The 19,865-nt window shown below is 46.9% G+C and overlaps 1 protein-coding gene across 1 annotated transcript in view; it reads right to left on the reverse strand.

The window, feature by feature from the left end:
* The window catches only part of pik3r3b (phosphoinositide-3-kinase, regulatory subunit 3b (gamma)), a 743,508-nt gene that overhangs the window by 508,537 nt on the left and 215,106 nt on the right, over positions 1-19,865 (reverse strand). The window contains exon 3 of the mRNA XM_070886838.1: positions 5,679-5,771. Within this exon, the coding sequence (XP_070742939.1) occupies positions 5,679-5,771 (93 nt within the window). The remainder of the gene's footprint in view (positions 1-5,678; positions 5,772-19,865) is intronic.

Here is a 19,865-nt window from a genome sequence, read left to right on the forward strand (position 1 = left end):
TTCCACAGGTTAACAACTCTCTGAGTGAAGAAGTTTCTCCTCATCTCAGTCCTAAATGGCCTACCCCTCATCCTAAGACTGTGTCCCCTGGTTCTGGACTTCCCCAACATCGGGAACATTCTACCTGCATCTAACCTGTCCCATTCCGTCAGAATCTTGTATGTTTCTATGAGATCCCCTCTCATCCTTCTAAACTCCAATGTATAAAAGCCCAGTTGATCCAGTCTCTCCTCATATGTCAGTCCAGCCATCCCGGGAATCAGTCTGGTGAACCTTCGCTGCACTCCCTCAATAGCAAGAACATCCTTCCTCAGATTAGGAGACCAAAACTGAACACAATATTCCAGGTGTGGCCTCCCCAAGGCCCTGTACAACTGCAGTAAGACCTCCCTGTTCCTATAGTCAAATCCCCCAGCTATGAAGGCTAACATACCATTTGTCTTCTTCACCACCTGCTGTACCTGTATGCCAACTTTCAATGACTGATGAACCATGACACTAAGGTCTCGTTGCACCTCCCCTTTTCCTAATCTGCTGCCATTCAGATAATATTCTGTCTTCGTGTTTTGGCCCCCAAAGTGGATAACCTCACATTTATCCACATTATACTGCATCTGCCATGCATTTGCCCACTCACCTAACCTGTCCAAGTCACCCTGCAGCCTCTTAGCATCCCCCTCACAGCTCATACCGCCACCCAGTTTAGTGTCATCTGCAAACTTGGAGATATTACTCTCAATTCCTTCATCTAAATCATTGATGTATATTGTAAAGAGCTGGGGTCCCAGCACTGAGCCCTGCGGCACTCCACTAGTCACTGCCTGCCATTTTGAAAAGGACCCGTTTATCCCGACTCTCTGCTTCCTGTCTGCCAACCAGTTCTCTATCCACGTCAGCATATTACCCCCAATACCATGTGCTTTGATTTTGCACACCAATCTCTTGTGTGGGACCTTGTCAAAAGCCTTTTGAAAGTCCAAATACACCACATCCACTGGTTCTCCCTTGTCCACTGTACTAGTTACATCCTCAAAAAATTCCAGAAGATTTGTCAAGCATGATGTCCCCTTCATAAATCCATGCTGACTTGGACTGATCCTGTAACTGCTTTCCAAATGTGCTGCTATTTCATCCTTAATAATTGATTCCAACATTTTCCCCACTACTAATGTCAGGCTAACCAATCTATAATTACCCGCTTTTTCTCTCCCTCCCTTTTTAAAAAGTGGTGTTACACTAGCTACCCTCCAGTCCATAGGAACTGATCCAGAGGCAATAGACCAATGCATCCACTATTTCTATGGCCACTTCCTTAAGTACTCTGGGATGCAGACTGTCAGGCCCTGTGGATTTATCGGCCTTCAATCCCATCAATTTCCCTAACACAATTTCCCGCCTAATAAGGATTTCCTTCAGTTCCTCCTTCTCACTAGAGCCTCGGTCCCCTAGTACTTCCAGAAGGTTATTTGTGTCTTCCTTCGTGAAGACAGAACCAAAGTATTTGTTCAATTGGTCTGCCATTTCTTTGTTCCCCATCATAAATTCACCTGAATCTGACTGCAAGGGACCTATGTTTGTCTTCACTAATCTGTTTATCTTCACATATCTATAGAAGATTTTGCAGTCAGTTTTTATGTTCCCGGCAAGCTTCTTCTCGTACTGTATTTCCCCCCTCTTAATTAAACCCCTTGTTCTCCTCTGCTGAATTCTAAATTTCTCCCAGTCCTCAGGATTGCTGCTTTTTCTGGCCAATTTATATGCCTCTTCCTTGGATTTAACACTAGCCTTAACACTACCTCCAGTTCAAAGACATCCCAGCAAGCCGGGGGGGGGGGGGGGGGCTGGTTGGCGGTAGCCTGGGAGTGATATTTTGGCTATCAGAGAACCGGAGGGCCGGGGGCGGGGGGGGGGGGGGGGGAGGTGGGTAGCCTGGGAGTGATACTTAGGCTGTCAGAGAGCAGAGAAATGGAGACAATGGGAAGAAAATCCTCACATCTATTGCCTGCAGCAGAAGGTCACAGCAGAAGGTTAAAGTAATACATTGAGTGTACCACACTCCACCAATACTTCACAATTTACCCTCCTGCAGGGATGACTGCGTGAGAGGTCACATCAGAAAGGAGCACTGCTACACGTATTCTTATTGTCCATTCTGAACAGCATTCGGGGAACCTGACAGGACTCACAATTGCTGCAAACGCAGGCATGTGCCCAATGGATCATATTGTTACAGCACAGAAACAGGCCATTTGGCCCACCTGTGCTAGTGTTTTTCTCCATATGAGCCACCTTGACCAATCCCAGTCCCTTGCTTGCTCCCCATTCCTTTTAATATTCCGCTTTTACCAGCAATCATCAAATTCCTTTTGAAGAGAACTTATGAACTCAGCAGTTTGTGGCTGATAACTCCGAATTCTAACCCTGCTCTGTGTAAAGTGTTAGTCTGGGACCAAAGAGGGCAGAAAGCTTGACTGCTGCTGGGAGGTGTGGAATTTGGGCAAAACCTGGTCATGCTGGCATTCCGCTCTGTTTGCCCCGGCCTTTTAAAATCTGGGCATGCCTTCCACCTGGCCATCTCGACTTTAACAGTGCATGTTGGGGGAGTTCCATGGGCTTTCCCGGGAAATTCTATCCTTTACACTCTTGAAAGGCTTCAGCAGAATTCACACAGGTTAGAGATGGACGCAGTCTCTTTGAGGCCTTCTGAAATGCCCCAAACCTTCGGTAGACAAAGAGATGATTGATTATTCTGTCTGGAGGTAAATTGCTTGTTTTGGAACTAAAGACTACAGAAAAGTGTTTTTTTTTTAGCTCCTTTGGGCCCGAGGGATTTCAGCCGGCTGGCTTTGGGTTGCTGCATGAGAAGGGGAGATCAAACCAGCCTGGGGAGAATGTGTGATATGCCCTTGCAGGCACCAGCAGACTGTAAATGTAAATGACCGCGGGGCAAAAATTGCTCTCCGCCCCAAATGTGGCGCACCTATCGTTATTTAAGTGTTCTGTTCGCCCCAATGCATGGGGCGGACAATTCGTCAAAATTCAGCTGTTTGTTCTTTTTCTTGGAGTAGGGCAGAAGTGCGGGCGTATGGAATGGCCATCGCTCTAAGTCAACAGCGTCACGCTGATGCGTCATAATATCCCTCCTCTTCAGTTAAAGGGGAGGGCCACTGCAAAGTTTACGGTTAGGTCCACTGGGTCACCACGGTGGGTTTTAGCCGGGCCAGTGGCCCGTCACCCAAGAGGGGGTGCCAGGCTGCCTGTTGGTGGCTCGGCCAAATCCGCGGGCATGATTGTCGGCCCGACCTGGCAGTCGGCCAACAATAAAAAATAAAATGGAGTCGCCGCAGGGCGACCTCCCCTTTAAGGGCAGATGCGCTGCCCGCCGGGGAAACCTGTCAGTGGCACCGACCAGCAATGGTACCGCTCCCGCGGGGCAATTTCCCGCGGGGGTCGGAAAGCGGGTTGCCGGCGGTCGGCAAGGGGTCGGCGCATACTTGGCGTGGAGGGAAAATGGGTGGGGCATTCCCGTACACCGCTCCAAAAATTAAGGAGGGCAATTTACAAAGCGGCGGCCCCTCCTCGCTGACCAAGCGGTGAGTCTTTGAGGCGGTCACAGCTCTTATAGAAAGAGACATTTTCGGCCCTCTCATCACCAGGATTTTACACTGAGCCGGGGTGGGGGTGGGGGGCAGAAATTGCCCTCTGCCCCATTTCGGGCGGATAATTCAAATTCTTGAATTTTTACCACTCGGCAGGTGGTGGAGGCGGAATTTTCGGCTCTTTATCTGTGATACTCCCAGCACTATGGGGCGCTGTTTGAGGCGGTACGGGGTGGATTTGGGTCAGGAGCAGGCCGGTGACCATCACCTCAGCGCTGACCACATCAGCGTGTCCGTGATGATGTCAGCGTGACACGGAGGTGCCGCGTCGTGCTCCACGTAGCAACGTCCCTCCCTTTCAGTTAAAGGGCCCCCGTGACACCCACTGGGCCACCAGGGAAGGATTCGGCCAGGCCAGCTACCCGGCACCCAAGAGAGGGTGCTGGGCTGCCTGTTGATGGCCCGGCTGAACCTGCAGCCGCCATTATCGGGCTGACTGCTGAGTTAGCCAACAATTAAAAGAAAATGGTGGCCGCGGCGGAGCGCCCTCCCCTTTAAGCGCGGCCGCATCATCCAGCCACTGACAGATTCCCGCCGCGCGAAGCTGTCAGTGGCACTGACCGGTGGCGGCCACACTCCCGTGGGCCAATTTCCCCAGCAGGGCGGAAAAGGGTTCGGCATGCGACCGACAAGACGTTAAAGCGCCGGGTGTGCCAGAAAGTCAGGATGCAGCGGAAACCCCTTTCCGCCGCCCCCGACCCAGGGGAAATTGCGAATGGGTCGCACTCTCCACCTGCCCCCGGTCGGTAAGGCCTTACAACCCCGTTAGAGGCAGTAACGGCCTTTAAAAACTCGGGGGAAATTTTGGCCCCCATGTCTCTGTCCTGGGCTGGGGTAGCTGGGGGTTCTGCTCTACCACACGTGTCAACACAGTAGACTCCCAGTAATTTTGAGGTTGTTTTTTCTAAACTCTACCGTTAATTTGTAACTTTTTCCCTCTTGTTACCACCTCATTGACTAGTGGTGATGAATGTCAAAACACAGACAGCTTTGTAACGTTAGTTTGCACCTACCTAGATCTAGATTGCACATATTTAGTTCACAGAGGGCCATTGAAGCCAGTAAAGTGAAAAACCCATGGTAGGGTCCCTGCACCCGATCACGATCCAGTGACCCTGCTATACGGTGTGTAATTGTTAACATTGCATGAAGATTGCATTGGGTTCGGCTTTGATGCAGTTAATTAAATGGGCTGCCGGCACTGCCTATGTTCAACAAGGGTGAACTGCAGGAGGGTGAGGAGAGAAGGGGAGAAAATTAATGGAAAAGTAAAAAAAGATCTTGTGCGTATGTGTGTGTATATATTATAAAAGAGAGAGAATAGGTGAGAGATGGAGAAAGAGAGAGGGGGAGAGAGATGGAGAAAGAGAGGGGGAGAGAGATGAAGAAAGAGAGAGGGATGGAGAAAGAGAGAAGGGGAGAGAGATGGAGAAAGAGAGAGGGGGAGAGGAATGGAGAAAGAGAGAGGGGGGAGAGATGAAGAAAGAGAGAGGGGGAGAGAAATGCTGAGAGAGAGTGGGAAAGAGATGGAGGAGGAGAGAGATGGAGAGAGAGAGAGGGGGAGAGGGATGGAGAGAGAGACAGTAACTTATCACATCCTCAGAAATATACCAAACATGCAGTGAATTAATTTGAGTGAAATCACTTGTTACGTGGCTGAATGACAGCAAGGTCTCAAAAGCATCAATGGCAGCAATGATCATGAGATGAATAATATATTTTTGGTGGTATCGGGAGAACACTCTACTATACTTTGAATAAGTGCCACGGATCTTTAATGTCCATCTTAACAGACACAAGGGCATCACTTGATGGGCTCCTTCAGTGCTGAACCCTGAGCTAGTTTATGTGCTCAAGCCTTGGCATGGTGCTTGAATCCATGGCGATTTGACTCTGATATAAAAACTGAAGGTCTCATACTTCGAGAATGACCTGCATGCACATCTTTGTGTACATGCTAGTGTATGCCTGCATTTGTGCTCGGGACAGAATAACTGGGAGAATTCTTAAAAACCATACCTTGCTTCTCCAAGGCCTCAATCAGCTTCGTCACAATCTGCGGTGCTTGATCCGGCAAAGTTAACAGCTCAGTTAGCTCTTGCCCCGAGGGAACTGTCAATGGAGAACACAGGAAGAGTATTCATTATGCCAGCCTGCAGCCTCCTCTGAGCATCAACTGAACTGGATTCTTAATCATGGACATTATGTAACAAGCTGCAAAACATTCTGTATTCTGACACTTATTCTTATCATTTTCGACAAGTTGTCCAGCTGGCTATTCCATCAGATAGATGGCTTTGAAAGGTGTACTTCTACTACTGCAATTACATCTGTTACTACTTACTGTGTGCAAGACAATTTCAGAGCTGTCCTATGCTATTACGAGGCTGCTCTTGGATCAAACCGGAATATACATTTGCAAAAGCTCATAAAATGTAAGCCACCACACATAGAAGACTTTTTAATGCTTCCAACAAATGGTGCCTCGTTATTAAATAATGCAATTTCAACCTCTTGCTAATGACAGCTTTTGCGCACTGGGCCTTTGCCCTACTGTACCGCTCAATAATTGCTCATGGGCCCACTGCCACTGTTCCACACACTGATTGTCCATATCCAAAATGGGGACCCAGCAAACATTCCACTGGGGAAATCCTGGCCTCCACTGCTGCCCTGCCAAAGTTGATGGGGTTGGGAAAAGGGCCACAAGTGTTGGGCCTTGATATCAGGTGGGGAGGAGAACAAGTGGCCGATTCGATACCGCTCTTTTTGAGCTGCTGCCCAAGACAAACGCCTACCCCACTGGCTCTATTTAGTCAAATGTGTCCAATCTGTCACTTTGTGCCATAAATCGATCTTTTTTCACTTCTTTCCCATCGCAATCCCTTTTACATGGTTCGCACTGCAAAGTTGATTTTATTTTCAAGAGTAATCAGTTTTTGTTAAATTAAATTGACAATCAGAAATATTGGCAAAATATTAAAATATATATATATAAAATTATGATTGCTCCGAATAACAGTCAATGGATGAATCATAGTCAAATACTTTGCATCGTTTCCAAACTCAACTGCTCTTCACTTAATATTAGGGGATGGACAATTAACATAACTTCATTATTTTTTTAACAATATTTTGGAATAATATCTCAATGATTCACTCACTACATCCCAAAATAAATATTCACCAAGTAGTTTAGAAAAGAGAAATATGACAAGCAACGTGCTAGGAGATGACAAATTTCAAGGCCAGAATGAAGACATGATAAAGAGCAGGTAACCACCAGGTAAGAAGAGCGTACACGGTATTTAATTAACTGCAGTAACATTCTTTCAGTATTACTACCCTTGATCTTTAACATTAGATTTGTTGCAAGGAATTAGAGAAAAAAGACATTTCACACACAAGTTCCACAACATTTTACTGTAAGCTGCATTTTAGTGTCAGCTGTGACTCAGTGCCTCCGAGTCAGAAGGTTGTGGGTTCAAGTCCCACTCCAGGAACTTGTAGCACAAAAAAATCTAAGCTGACTGCAGTGCTGAGGGAGCGCTGCACTGTTGGAGGTGCCGTCTTTCGGATGAGACTTTAAACTGAGGCTCCATCAGCTCTCTCAAGTGGACCTAAAAGATTCCATGGCACTATTTTGAAGAAGAACAGGGGAGTTATCCCCAGTGTCCTGGCCAATATTTATCCCTCAATCAACGTAACAAAAATACAGATTATCTGGTCATTATCACATTGCTGTTTGCGGGAACTTGCTATGTGTAAATTGGCTGCTGTGTTTCCTACATTACAACAGTGACTTAATTGGCTGTAAAGTGCTTTGAGAAGTCCAGTGGTAGTGAAAGGCGCTATATAAGTGCAAGTCTTTATTTATTTTTGTAACAGGTAAATAGATATAAAATATCACTGGTTTAACTTGGTTAGACTATCTGTATGTATTATTTATCTATTAAAATCTTGTTAATGGCAAGCCTGAATTCTGCCAGACAGATGGTGTTTTCTTTACATTTTTAATGAACCAATTTGCAAAGCTTGTGAGACAAATCAAATGAATAAGCAAAGCATAAGAAGCTGACTGGTAGCATCTTCCAAGAAATCTGCATTGCAGAATCATTCCTTCGGGCAATATTTGAAAACAGAAATCTAGACTGGAGCTGGTAATGGAGAGAATTTCAGCTGTTGTCATTTAGTTGTGTGAATTAAATAGATTTTCTGGGACTGAATGCGTTTTCACAAAGCACCGTGACAAGGAATCTGTCTTTGTCTTTCCTAAATTTAATTTCACAATTTTCTCCATTACAAAACAATAGTTCTCCAGATTTATGCTGAAGTAACATTTAACATTTTTCCACAGATTTTATTTTCCTCTTCTTCCCTTTTTAGGCTCCTCCTTTTTCCTGTTTTACATGTTCTCTCTTGGACAAGATGGTTATGGGCAGATGGACTGCTCCCGGGCCTCTGAGAGTGGCACATTCCAGTGCCTGCTGGGTGTTACACCAACCACATTCTGCCACCCACCCTGTGGGGAAATGGCTGCAGCATTCAGAATAAGGAGTTTGCAGTATCCGGGGAAATTAAAAAAATAATAATTTTCTTTAAAATGTTATTCCCCTTTATTTCAGTTTGCCTTTTCCATGTGTGGGAGCCCCAATCTTTGTGTTTCTCTCTAACATTTTTAAAAAGTTAGAATCAAAGGAGCTTACTCACTTCCCAATTCACTGCCTGTGAGAATTCTGCATTCTGATTGGCTGCTTAGACAGCTTGTTGACGTCACAGCAGCTCGCGTTTGGGATTCCCCACTAACTTACACTGATCTCAACTGAACGTCGGAAAAGCCAAAGTTGTCGCCACAGAGATAGCGAGATCTTTGTGGGAAGCTTACTTCTGGGCCAGCAGCGAACGCCTTTGGTTCACCGCTGACCGCAAATTACGGGCCATTATACCAGCTTTTCCGGAGCAAACACAGTCAAGCATGAAGAGGAGGCATCCCTCCACTACGTTCCATACTCTCACACACACACACACACGCATGTACACACACACATACACATATGCAGGTACACACATGCATGCAGGTACACATACACGTGCAGGTACACACATGCATGCAGGTACGTACACACACACGCGCGTACACACACACACGTATGCAGGTACACACATGCAGCTACACACATGTGCAAGTATACAAAGGTACACACACGCAAGCAGGTACACACACATGTGCAAATACATACACGCACACAGGTACACACACATGTGCAGGTACACACACGCAGTTCATGACTCATGTACATGCGAAGTTACTTGGTGGGACAGTACATACGCTGGTGATTTACCTTCAAACAGCCCTTAATTGATATGTAACACAAGCTCACACTGGGTATTGTTGAACACAATGCCTTATACTCCTTTCATGGGCACAGAGAACTGAACTAAACTGCAACAAACCTCCACAAAAGAAAATTGCATTTCAATAGCCAACGGCAAAAAACACCCAAATTATCAATTAACAAGATGCGAGGAACTTTCAGTGAAACATCCCATTCTGCCTCAGTCTGTCATTTCTCAACATGTTCAGAATATATGTTGCCAATTCCCTCAAGGTAGCATTAATTATACTTCATACAAAGCCAAGTCACTGGTTTCATAAGTCACGTACACCCGGTGTCCCAGTGGAGGGCTCGGAATACTATCCAAAATGCAGAAGAATAAGAGAACAATACAGCAAAATGTCGCATTATTAGAACACCACGAAACGGAAAGAAAATAGGAGACAATAATAAGGGGTATAGTATTGTGCCCAGCCCGTGAGATCCTCAGCGACTGGCATTACATGCTGTCTATCTTAGGGCAGCTTTACTTGAAGTCAGTAAAGTGAATGTGCAAAACAAAATACATGTGGCTGATGCTTCTACTGGTATGACAGACAGACCGCGAGTAGCAAGCCAAACCACAATAGCTGTGTTTTGACAGAAGAAGTAATAACTTTGATTGGTAGAATCAGCTTTCACAGATTTGACTACAGTAAAAGAAGAATCAGGCAGGATGGATAACAGACAGTCAATTCGCTGTCGCCTGTTAAGCGCTTCACAGGAGTATAATGAGATAAAAAATTTGATACCGAGCCACATAAGTAGAAATTAGTGCAGGACTTGGTCAAAGAGGTAGGGGTTTTCAGAAGCATCTTGAAGGAGAAAAGAGAGGTAAAGAGGTGGAGAGGTTTAGGCAGGGAGTTCCAGAGCTTAGGGCCGAGGCAACAGAAGGTATGGCCACCAATGGTTGAGTGATTATAATCAGGGACACTCAAGAGGGCAGAATTAGAAGAGCGCAGACATCTCGGGGGTTTGTGGAGCTGGAGGAGATTACAGAGATAGGGAGGGGCAAGGCCATGGAGAGATTTGAAAATAAGGATGAGAATTTTGAAATCGATGTGTTGCTTAACTAGGAGTCAACGTAGGTCAGCGAACACAGGGGTGATGGGTGAGCGGGACTTGGTGCGAGCTAGGACACGGACAGCTGAGTTTTGGATCACAAGTTTACAAAGTTAAATTTTACCCCATAATCCGGAGATCTATCTCTGGGCAGTCAGAGAGCCTGCCTGTGCCAAGCGCTCAGCCCTTTTAACATGCAAATCGGGGTCCTGTGACATACGTAGGACCCCGCTTAACATTTTAAGACAGCTCGTCAACATGTCCGCACAGTTTCAGGTGGTGATCAAGAGCAATAAGTATTGATCTATTGGGCCGCTCCTCTGGGCCCCACAAATACTAACTGGGCTACTGCTGCACAGTGTCCCCTCCTCATGAGTATGGACCACTCCGCCCCTCCATCCCCTCCCCCGCCATCCCCCACCCACCCCCCACCCCTCCCCTGCCCCCACCCACCCCCTCCCCCCACCCCCTCCACCCCACCCCTGCCACCCCCCACCCCTCCCCTGTCCCCACCCAACCACCCCCTCTCCCCGGCCCCACCCCACTCCCCCTCCCCCTCTACCCCCCCACCCACCCCTCCCCCTACCCCACCCTCACCCCCTTCAATGACATTTTTCTGTGCCCGGTGGTCAGCCATGTCACCTGATATTGCAATGTCTGAGAGGGGGTGAGCTGCCCAGGGCACCTATAACCCACTAGCCATATATTAATGAGGCCCAGCCCACACACTGGCACTGCCAACCAGCCGCCCAAAGACTGTCCCGAGGGAAAATATACCCCAACAACGGTAAAGAAACTAGGCTGTCTGAATAATAGTATTCAAATGCATTGTGGTGCTATTTATTGGTATTGCTACTTAGAATTATTTGACCTAGAAGCAATTTATTCCCTTGGACCAGCTCTTGGGTGTTCAGCAACAATTTTTAGGCTTATTTTGAAAATTATGCTGCAAGCTTGATTTAACGCTATGAACTATGACCTTTAATTCATTATATAGCTGCCTCAGACAATGAATAGTGTGCCTGAAGGTCCATTTATACCAGTAATATCTTACCTGCTGCAGTAACATCACTGGAAAATGTCACAAGTTCACTGCCACAGTTTTCTTTGGACCTGATTGATTACCTCAATCTTTTCTTCACTGAATGAAATCTTAAGGTTCCACACTAGTACAATTCCAACAGCGCAAGCTTTTGTGCATTTTGCTGCTGTATGCCTCCTGCTCCCCAGAAATGACATCACCACATCCCTCTGGGAAGAAGACAAACCTAGTTAAATACGAGCAACTAACAGTCATATTGTTGCAGGAGCACACCAATACATGCAGCTCCAGGATACGTCAGTGCAGTGCAATAATTACTATCAAGGAGCAACTATACATGAAAATAAAAATAAAAAATGTATCACAATAGGCTAGAAATTAAGTAGCGCCCCGTTGGGGGGGGTGATAACTTTTGCGGGAGTGCGAAAGTATTGCCGGGCACTACACAATTGATTCAGATGGGAACTTCTGGTTTAGCATTCCAAGAGGGAAGTGGAGCGCTAAATCAAGCACTACCACTTCCCTTGGAGCGCTAAAGGGAGTGAGAGGGGCGGTAGTGGCAGAGCGCTGCACAATGTTCCATGTCGCGCTGCTGGTTTCACAGGCTCCTTCCCTCCCTTAAAGGGAAGGGCCAATGCTGTGGGCATTGAAGGGTAAGGCTGGGAATGGTCGTAGACGGCACCTGCGATATGCAGCCCAAGCACTGTAAGAGAGTGCAGGGCTGATCAATCGCGGGCTGGAAAAAGAACAAAATCGAGCACACTGGGGACATTATTAAATTTTGGCCAACCTGACCACCACTGCCTTTAATTAGCGCTCCCCAAGTGGCCAGCCGAGGTGACAATGCCTCCTGCAGCTGACATTGTTGATGTCCGGCGATGCTGCAGGGGGCAGAAGCAAATTTTACATCCGGGGCAATAACGGGACGCTGCACATCAGATGACATCACGATCTCCGGGGCGCAAGAGATCGAGGCGGTAAGTTTTAGCGCCAGCCTTAACCCGCCATGGAAGTTCGCTGGGGGTCGCCGCACCCGGTCGGTAAGCCCTTTGCGCCCTGTTATCGCCTCCTGGAGGCGCGAACGGGAAGTGCAAAGGAGGCCAATTTCTCCCCCAATGTTCCTTTTGTGTGCATTTAGTACCTTTTGCCTATCAGAGATCGATTGTGCCAAATTTACAGCCTCACTATGGCAGCATATCTCTCAGTGTAACTGCTTTCCATGTTTCAATTGTCCTTTAGAAGGTTTTGAAGTAGCAATACTCCTTTCTATCATAAGCACAAAGGTTCTGAACTAAAGCACACTTCAACATACGCCCGGAAACTAGAAACAGGATCTGTAGGTTAAATTGGTGAATGGAATGTAGGGCCAATATCAGGGAGGATTTCTTCATCCAAAGCGTAATCAATACTTGGAAAGATTTTCAATGTAGGCTAGTGGAGGTGAAAGCCTTAGACTCATTAAGAGTCTGTTAAATCACATGATGGCAATCTAAGATTTTCTTTATGCACACACACATTTCATAAAACATTCCTGCACAATGGCAGATCTCTAAGGAATAAAAAATAATTAGCCGTGATAACCTTTCAAATTAAATTAAAGAATTGTTTTTAAGTATTATATTCTTTTCGATTCCGCTCTCACTCAGTGATATAAAACAACGAGGCTTGAAGGAAAGCAGCAATCTTTTGCAGCAGATATCTTTTTATTCAGATGAAACTGGAAACTCCCTGAAATGTCTCATTGAAGTGTGATATCATGATATCTGGACATTTCTGTTGTTTTTCTTGAATGAATATTAAGATCGTGCTTTTTCCTCTTCTCTTGTGGTCTTCCAAGCCATCCACCTCTGACCTGGGAGCTGTGTTCTGGGCTGTCACCACTACTGCTCTGGAGTCACCTCGAGGAGATACTTTTACATCTTTCCTTCTGCCCTGGAGGGAGAGATCCTGACAAAATTTCTCTCGCTGTAAATAATACCCCCAGCATGTTTCTCACAGTTCTGACTGCATCATGTTCCCACACAAAAGGATCTCATGAAAATAAGTACACATAAAACCCTAAACTTCAGATCACTACACATATAGAGCATGGGGACGGAGGTTGATCCATTATGTAACACTCACATGACTTTGTCACTTAATCTATGAAGTCAGCCTCATTTATGTGCTCCTTGTGGCATTACCTCCGTCCCTGTTACATAACCTTTATAAAGCTGCAAAAAGAACCTGGGTGTGGTGTTAACCTTTTCACCTTCTCAAACAATGTATGTTGCAATCAAGTCTCTTACTGCTGTAAACTGTGTATGAAGTTTACTTTTAATTCCTGTATTTCTTTCCAATAAACTGCACTGATACAAATGGCACCAACTCTCGTTCCAATCTGAGTGGCCATTCAATGGGCTGGATTTTCTGGTTCTTTGCATTCCGGGTTTCGCCCCCGAGTGGCGTGAAAGGCGGCAGCGAGGTCTCCAGTGCCCCGGCACGATCCTCCGGCCTGGTTTTGTGGCGGCGCTGAGCAGCACCGTCGGGAAGAGCTGCGCTGGGTGTGCAACGCCCCTGGTTGCTACACCGGCAGTAGTTTTGACTTTTGCCCAATCCGTCCCCCTGGAAATGCACCCACAATGACCGCCTGGGAAATCAATGCGGTCCAGCCATGCCGGCCGGCGGCAGAGAGGAAGGTAACGTGCTGTAAAGGTAAGTGCAAGTGTTTGTTCTTTTTAGCAATTCATGTTGTGGTGGCATGGGCAATGTTTTGGGGATATTGTTGTGTTTTTTTTTAAGGTTCCCCCCCTTCCCCCCTCCCCCTCTCCCCTCCCCCCCCCCCCCCCCCCGCACACGGCCCGGTTTTTTAGTTCGCGAGTTTCCCATCCTAGCGCCACGAAAAGTGTACACCGACTCCCTTAGCGCTGCGCCCCCTAACGCAGGGCCCAGATGCCGAAACTTCCAAAGCGCAAACTATTCCCGGCAGATAACTTTCCCATCCCGCCTCAGTTTTCGCCCTGAAAACAGAAAAGCCTAAAATCCAGCCCTTTCTCTTGTTAATTGCTGTTTCCAGCTCCTAGCTCAGTCCCCACAATCAAAAGATCTCAAGTCCTATTACCAATATGCACAGTATAAGGATCTTAAAAGCACTTATTGCTCCTCTCACCACTACTGAAAGGTTAGGAATTTCCTTGGAGCTGCTCCTGCTCTGCCTCCATAACTTCACCACAAACCCCATTAACGAATGGAAACAGGACTCCTGCCGCTCTGCCAGTGAAGTCACGGCAGCGCCAATAAAGTTCCTGGCCATAGAGTTAGATTACTTCGACTACATTCAAACTGAGACAGAGCCACTGGAACCAATGCTTTACTTAAAAAATATAGATTTAATGCTGTAGTGGTGATTACCAATTTTCATCCCTCTTCCTCTCCTAAAAGCATTGACTCTTGGCTGAGGGAGCGTCCTATGGGAGCCGATCAGCCTCCGGGTGCTTTGCCCAAGTGGTCATTCTTCATGTATTAGCCTTAACAATGAGGTTTGGCAGGCTATTCCTAACATATTAGCTAACATAAAAGGGATTTCAAAAGTCTTCTATAGGCATATAAATAGTAAACGGGTAGCAATAGGAGAGGTATGGCCGATTAGGGACCAAAATGGAGACCTACGCATGGAGGCAGAGGGCATGGTTAATTTAGTACTTTGCATCTGTCTTCACCAAGGAAGAAGATGCTGCCAAAAGTCATACTGAAAGAGGTGGTAGTGGAGATACTGGATGGGATAAGATTTGTTAAAGAGGAGGTACTAGAAAGGCTGGCTGTGCTTAAAGTAGATAGGTCACCAGAACCGGATGGGATGCATCCTAGGAAGCTGAGGGAAGTAAAGGTGGAAATCGCGAAGGTGCTGGCCATAATCTTCCATTTCTTCTTCAATACGTGGGCGGTGCCAGAGGACTGGAGAATTGCAAATGTTACAGCCTTGTTCAAAAAGGTGCAAGGATAAACCCAGCAAGTACAGGCCAGTCAGTTTAACCTTGGGAGTGGGGAAGCTTTTAGAAACAATATTCAGGGATAAAATTAACAGTCACTCGGAGCAGTGTGGATTAATTAAGGAAACCCAGCATGGATTTGTTAAAGACAATTCAAGTTTAACTAACTTGATCGAGTTTTTTGATGAGGTAACAGAGGGTTGATGAGGGAAATGCGATTGACGTGGTGTACATGGATTTCCAAAAAGCATTTGATAAAGTGGCACAAAATAGGCATGCCAGCAAAGTTGAAGGCCATGAAATAAAAGGGACAGTGGTAGCACAGATATGGAATTGACTAAGTAACAGGAAACAGAGAGTAGTGGTGAACGGTTGTTTTTCAGACTGGAGGAAGGTATACAATGGTGTTCCCCAGGTTTGGTACGAGAACCACTGTATTTCTTGATATATATTACTGACTTGGACTTGGGTGTACAGGGCACAATTTCAAAATTTGAAGATGAAACAAAACTTGGAAATATAGTGAACAGTGATGAGGATAGTGATAGACTTCAAGAAGACATAGACAGGCTGGTGGAATGGCGGACACGTGGCAGATGAAATTTAACGCCGAAAAGTGCGAAGTGATACATTTTGGTCGGAAGAACGAGGAGAGGCATTATAAACTAAAGGATACAATTCTAAAGGGGGTGCATGAACAGAGAGACCTGGGGATATATGTGTACAAATCATTGAAGGTGGCAGGGCAGGTTAAGAAAACGATTAATAAAGTATACGTGATCCTTGGCTTTATAAATAGAGGTATAGATTACAAAAGCCAGGAAGTTATGATGAACATTTATAAAACACTGGTTCGGCCTCAACTGGAGTATTGTATCCAATTCTGGGCACCGTTCTTTAGGAAGGATGTGAAGGCCTTAGAGAGGGTGCAGATTACATTTGCGAGAGGGTTCCAGGGATGAGGGACTTCAGTTACATGGATAGACTGGAGAACCTGGGGTTGTTCTCCTTGGAGCTGAGAAAGTTGAGAGGAAATTTGATAGAGGTATGCATAATCATGAGGAGTCTAGACAGAGTAGATAGAGAGAAACTGTTCCGATTGGCGGAAAGGTCGAGAGCCAGAAGACACAGATTTAAAGTGATTGGCAAAAGAACCAAAGGCGACATGAGGAAAAACTTTACGCAGTGAGTCGTTATGAACTGGAATGCACTGCCTGAAAGAGTGGTGGAGGCAGATTCAATCGTGGCTTTCAAAAAGGGGTTGGATACGTACCTGAAGGAAAAACAATTGCAGGGCTACGGGGAAAGGGCAGGCGGAGTGGGGCTAGCTGAACTGCTCGTGCAGAGAGCCGATACAGGCTTGACGGGCCGAATGGCCTCCTTCTGTGCTGTAACCAGTCCTTCATTCTATGGGCTAGAGCCTCCACTTTTGAGTTTATCGCCGGCATGGGCAGTAAAAAGAGGTTTTCAGATCGCCGACTTCTCGCCCATTCTCAAAACATCTACATTTTTGAAAATGGCCGTTACCGTGAGCGATATCAAATGGGCAGTAGCATAATTTTTTTTTGACCATCTGCCGTAAAGTGTAGCTGTCCTTCGCAACAGCATGACAACGCTCGATTCCCGCGATTCAGCAGGTCAAGGGTCACCATGACATGCGCAGAAGAGGAGACAGAGAGAGAGGGAGCTCAGAGGGACTGAAGGCCTGGCTGGGTGTGGTGTGGCTGCTTTGGGAGGAAGGAGGGAGACTTTAGAGCTTCACAGCAAGTAGGCAAACAAAAAGTAGCTGTTACCAGCCACATATTTGACCGAATTTGCCCTATAATGGAGGGAGAGGAGGAGGCATCACAGCACGCTGTGGAGACTGAGGCTGGAGAGAGCAGTGAGGTGGGAGAGGAGCACATTGGAGGCCCCAAAAGAGCCAGGAGGTTCTCGGACGAGGCAAATGCCTCCTTCCTGCAGGAGGTCGAGTCACGCTGGGGAAATTTGACACAGGGAGGGCGTGGGAAGCCCACCCCAAAGGCCTACCAGAGGATATGGAACGAGATAGCAGAGGTGGTCTCATCGGCGACCAACGAGGTGCGTGAAGGCAACCAATGCCGCAAACGATGGAACTACATTGTGGAATCCGCAAGAGTAAGTATTACATTGATTTACATGTATTTATGTATTTATATAATTTGATATGTAACAGTCATGAGTGACTATCAGCAGATGTGAGGTCTTGCACTTTTACCGGGAATGTTTTACTCAAAGCCTGCGGTCACGGTGCACGTCTTTAGTTAAAGAATGATAATTATCATAATAATCATGATTACATCTGTCGGTTATGTGTTGTATCAGGCTCTGTGACAGTACCTAGCAATGATATCATGCAATGATCTCATGCCATGTCATCCTGTCACCTTTTACAGAAGAAGCTATCAGAGGCAAATGGGTGGGGGCCACCAGTCCCCAGCGACATCACTGAGATGGAGGAATGAGTGCTCGCACTCGTGGGGAAGCACCCATGGACAGCCACGGAAGCATCCGCAGACCCTGAAGTGATGCCACTTAAGTAAAGCTTACACCATTGCGTGATGTAAAGTCAATAGATGTCACACCAACTCATATCCAAACAATCTTATATGGTAGATAATTTTTAAAAATGTCATAGAAATAAGGCTGGCCTAATGAAAATCATTGCAATCCACAATGTGTTGATGGTCATGAAATGTGATGTATGCGATGATTTTGAGAGCGGTGGTGCTTTTGTCGTGCATATGCTGTGTGTAGCGCTGGACTCACTTTGTGACCCTAGCACCCCCTTCTCCTCTAATAACCTAATTTGTGTTTTGCAGCTCAGCCAGCAGCGTAGCCCCAGGCAAGACCACTGAGGCCAGAAGGTGGGGGCGCGGGGCCCGACTCTCCGGACAATTCTACATCTGGTGCTGAGGAACTCCAATTCTCGCCCGTCAATCAGCTGGGTCTGTTCTCACCGGATGAGAGCGTGGACTTCGAAGAACCTGCATCGCCATGCTCCAGAACCCATTCCACCCCAAGGCCATCTATAGGTCCTCTGGTCATTCCCGCCTCCACTCTGGAGGTGCCGGCCCCAAGCACCTCTCCACAGGGCATCCCATTTGTCCCCAGCACGGCACTGACCCCGCGGAGGCCTTGTGGACGCAGCAGGTCTGTTCCACGAGCGCGACATGACAGCTGAGAGATGGTACAGTTGTCCAGGAGGACTGTAGACATTGGTGACCAGCTCATCGAAGCTTTGAGGGGCATATCCCGACACCTGGCCACCATGTCCGAGTACATTCCGTGCATGGCGGGGTCCCTCGATGCGAAAGCCAAGAACACTGCTGCCACAGCCTTCCCAGTGGTCCCAGAGCGCGGCACTCCACCCCGAGGTTCTGCACACCATTGCGAATGACAGATGCGAGCAAGGACCAAGATCCTGCTTCTGCATCAGAGAATGTTGCTCCCCCAGCACCCCCTGCTCCCATACCCATCCACCCAACACATCTGCCTTCATCCCCCCAATGAGGCACCACCTGAGGAGCTCCTCGGCCAGGCGCCGTAGAGCGAGGAAGGGAAAGGATAGAGGTGGGGAGAAGAAGGAGAGGGGGAAGGAAAGTGAGGTGCATGTGTTGCAGGTGATGGCTGTGTTATATCTCCATCTGGGTGTACGCAATTTTTTGCAATGTATGGTGGCTGGGGACCATGGTCCTGCTTTGCCTTTGTATTCTGTGTTGCTGGATATGTTGAACATGTGATTTATGTCAATGGTGGAAAAAATGGGATGTGGGTGGGGGTTGGGTGTTATTGGCTGTGTTACTTAAGATTTCAGACCAATGTTGGTATTAAACATTTGTTATTGAACATAACCTTGTTGCGCATTGTCTCAGATAGCTGGACCATTATACACTGGTGATTCCTTACTGTGAAAGGGTTAAATACAACTTAACATCAATCAACGTAAACTTAAACTGGCACCAAGTTGATGGGCACCATTGATGTCTGAGCTGCATCACACAGCAGTGTGTCAGCATTGTCACTCACATCAGTGCTCTTTCAGGCAAATCTTTCCGATATCAGCTCCTCACGTAAGAGTGGGATTTAACAAATGCCAGCCACACCGCTGGCATCCGCCCCAGTTAGTTCCACTTTTTGTGGGCGTTTTTTTGAGCGGGCGATATTCTGGGCAATATGTGTGGGAGGTGGTGAAATTGACGGTGGGCGATCTCCATGGTCGCCAGTTTGGGTAAATATGCTCCTTACGACAAAAAACAGTCGCTGGGCGTTATTATTGAATCTCGGCGTTAAGTCCGTGAGGAAAGTAACGCTGGGTGATATTATGGGCGTTGAAATCACCCATTCTGCTGATTCTGCCCCAAAAAAGTAGGCGGGCGGTAATATATTTTCTCGCTGTTAAGCCCATTGGGAAAATAACGCTCGGCGATAAGTCTCCTAAAAAAGCCCGTCAGTTTCCATTTTGTGCCAAAATGGACGCTATCTGGGCGTTATACGTCATTTGAGCAGTTAAATGGGCGTAAGTGGACGTTAAGCAGGCAAAATAAGTGGAGGTTCTAGCCCATAGGTTCTATTCAATGAACAAGAATATCACATTCAACTCAATGCAGTTCCAGCAAGGGTTGCTGGAATGGGAAGCCCCAATCATTTTGCCTCTCTAGCCAATCATAATTCACCTTCAGCATCCCAACTTAGAGCTAACTTTCAACACAGACCAGGAATGGTCCCTGGGATCTTTCTG

This window comes from Pristiophorus japonicus, chromosome 8 (assembly GCF_044704955.1).
Source record: "Pristiophorus japonicus isolate sPriJap1 chromosome 8, sPriJap1.hap1, whole genome shotgun sequence".
Lineage (NCBI taxonomy): Eukaryota > Metazoa > Chordata > Chondrichthyes > Pristiophoridae > Pristiophorus > Pristiophorus japonicus.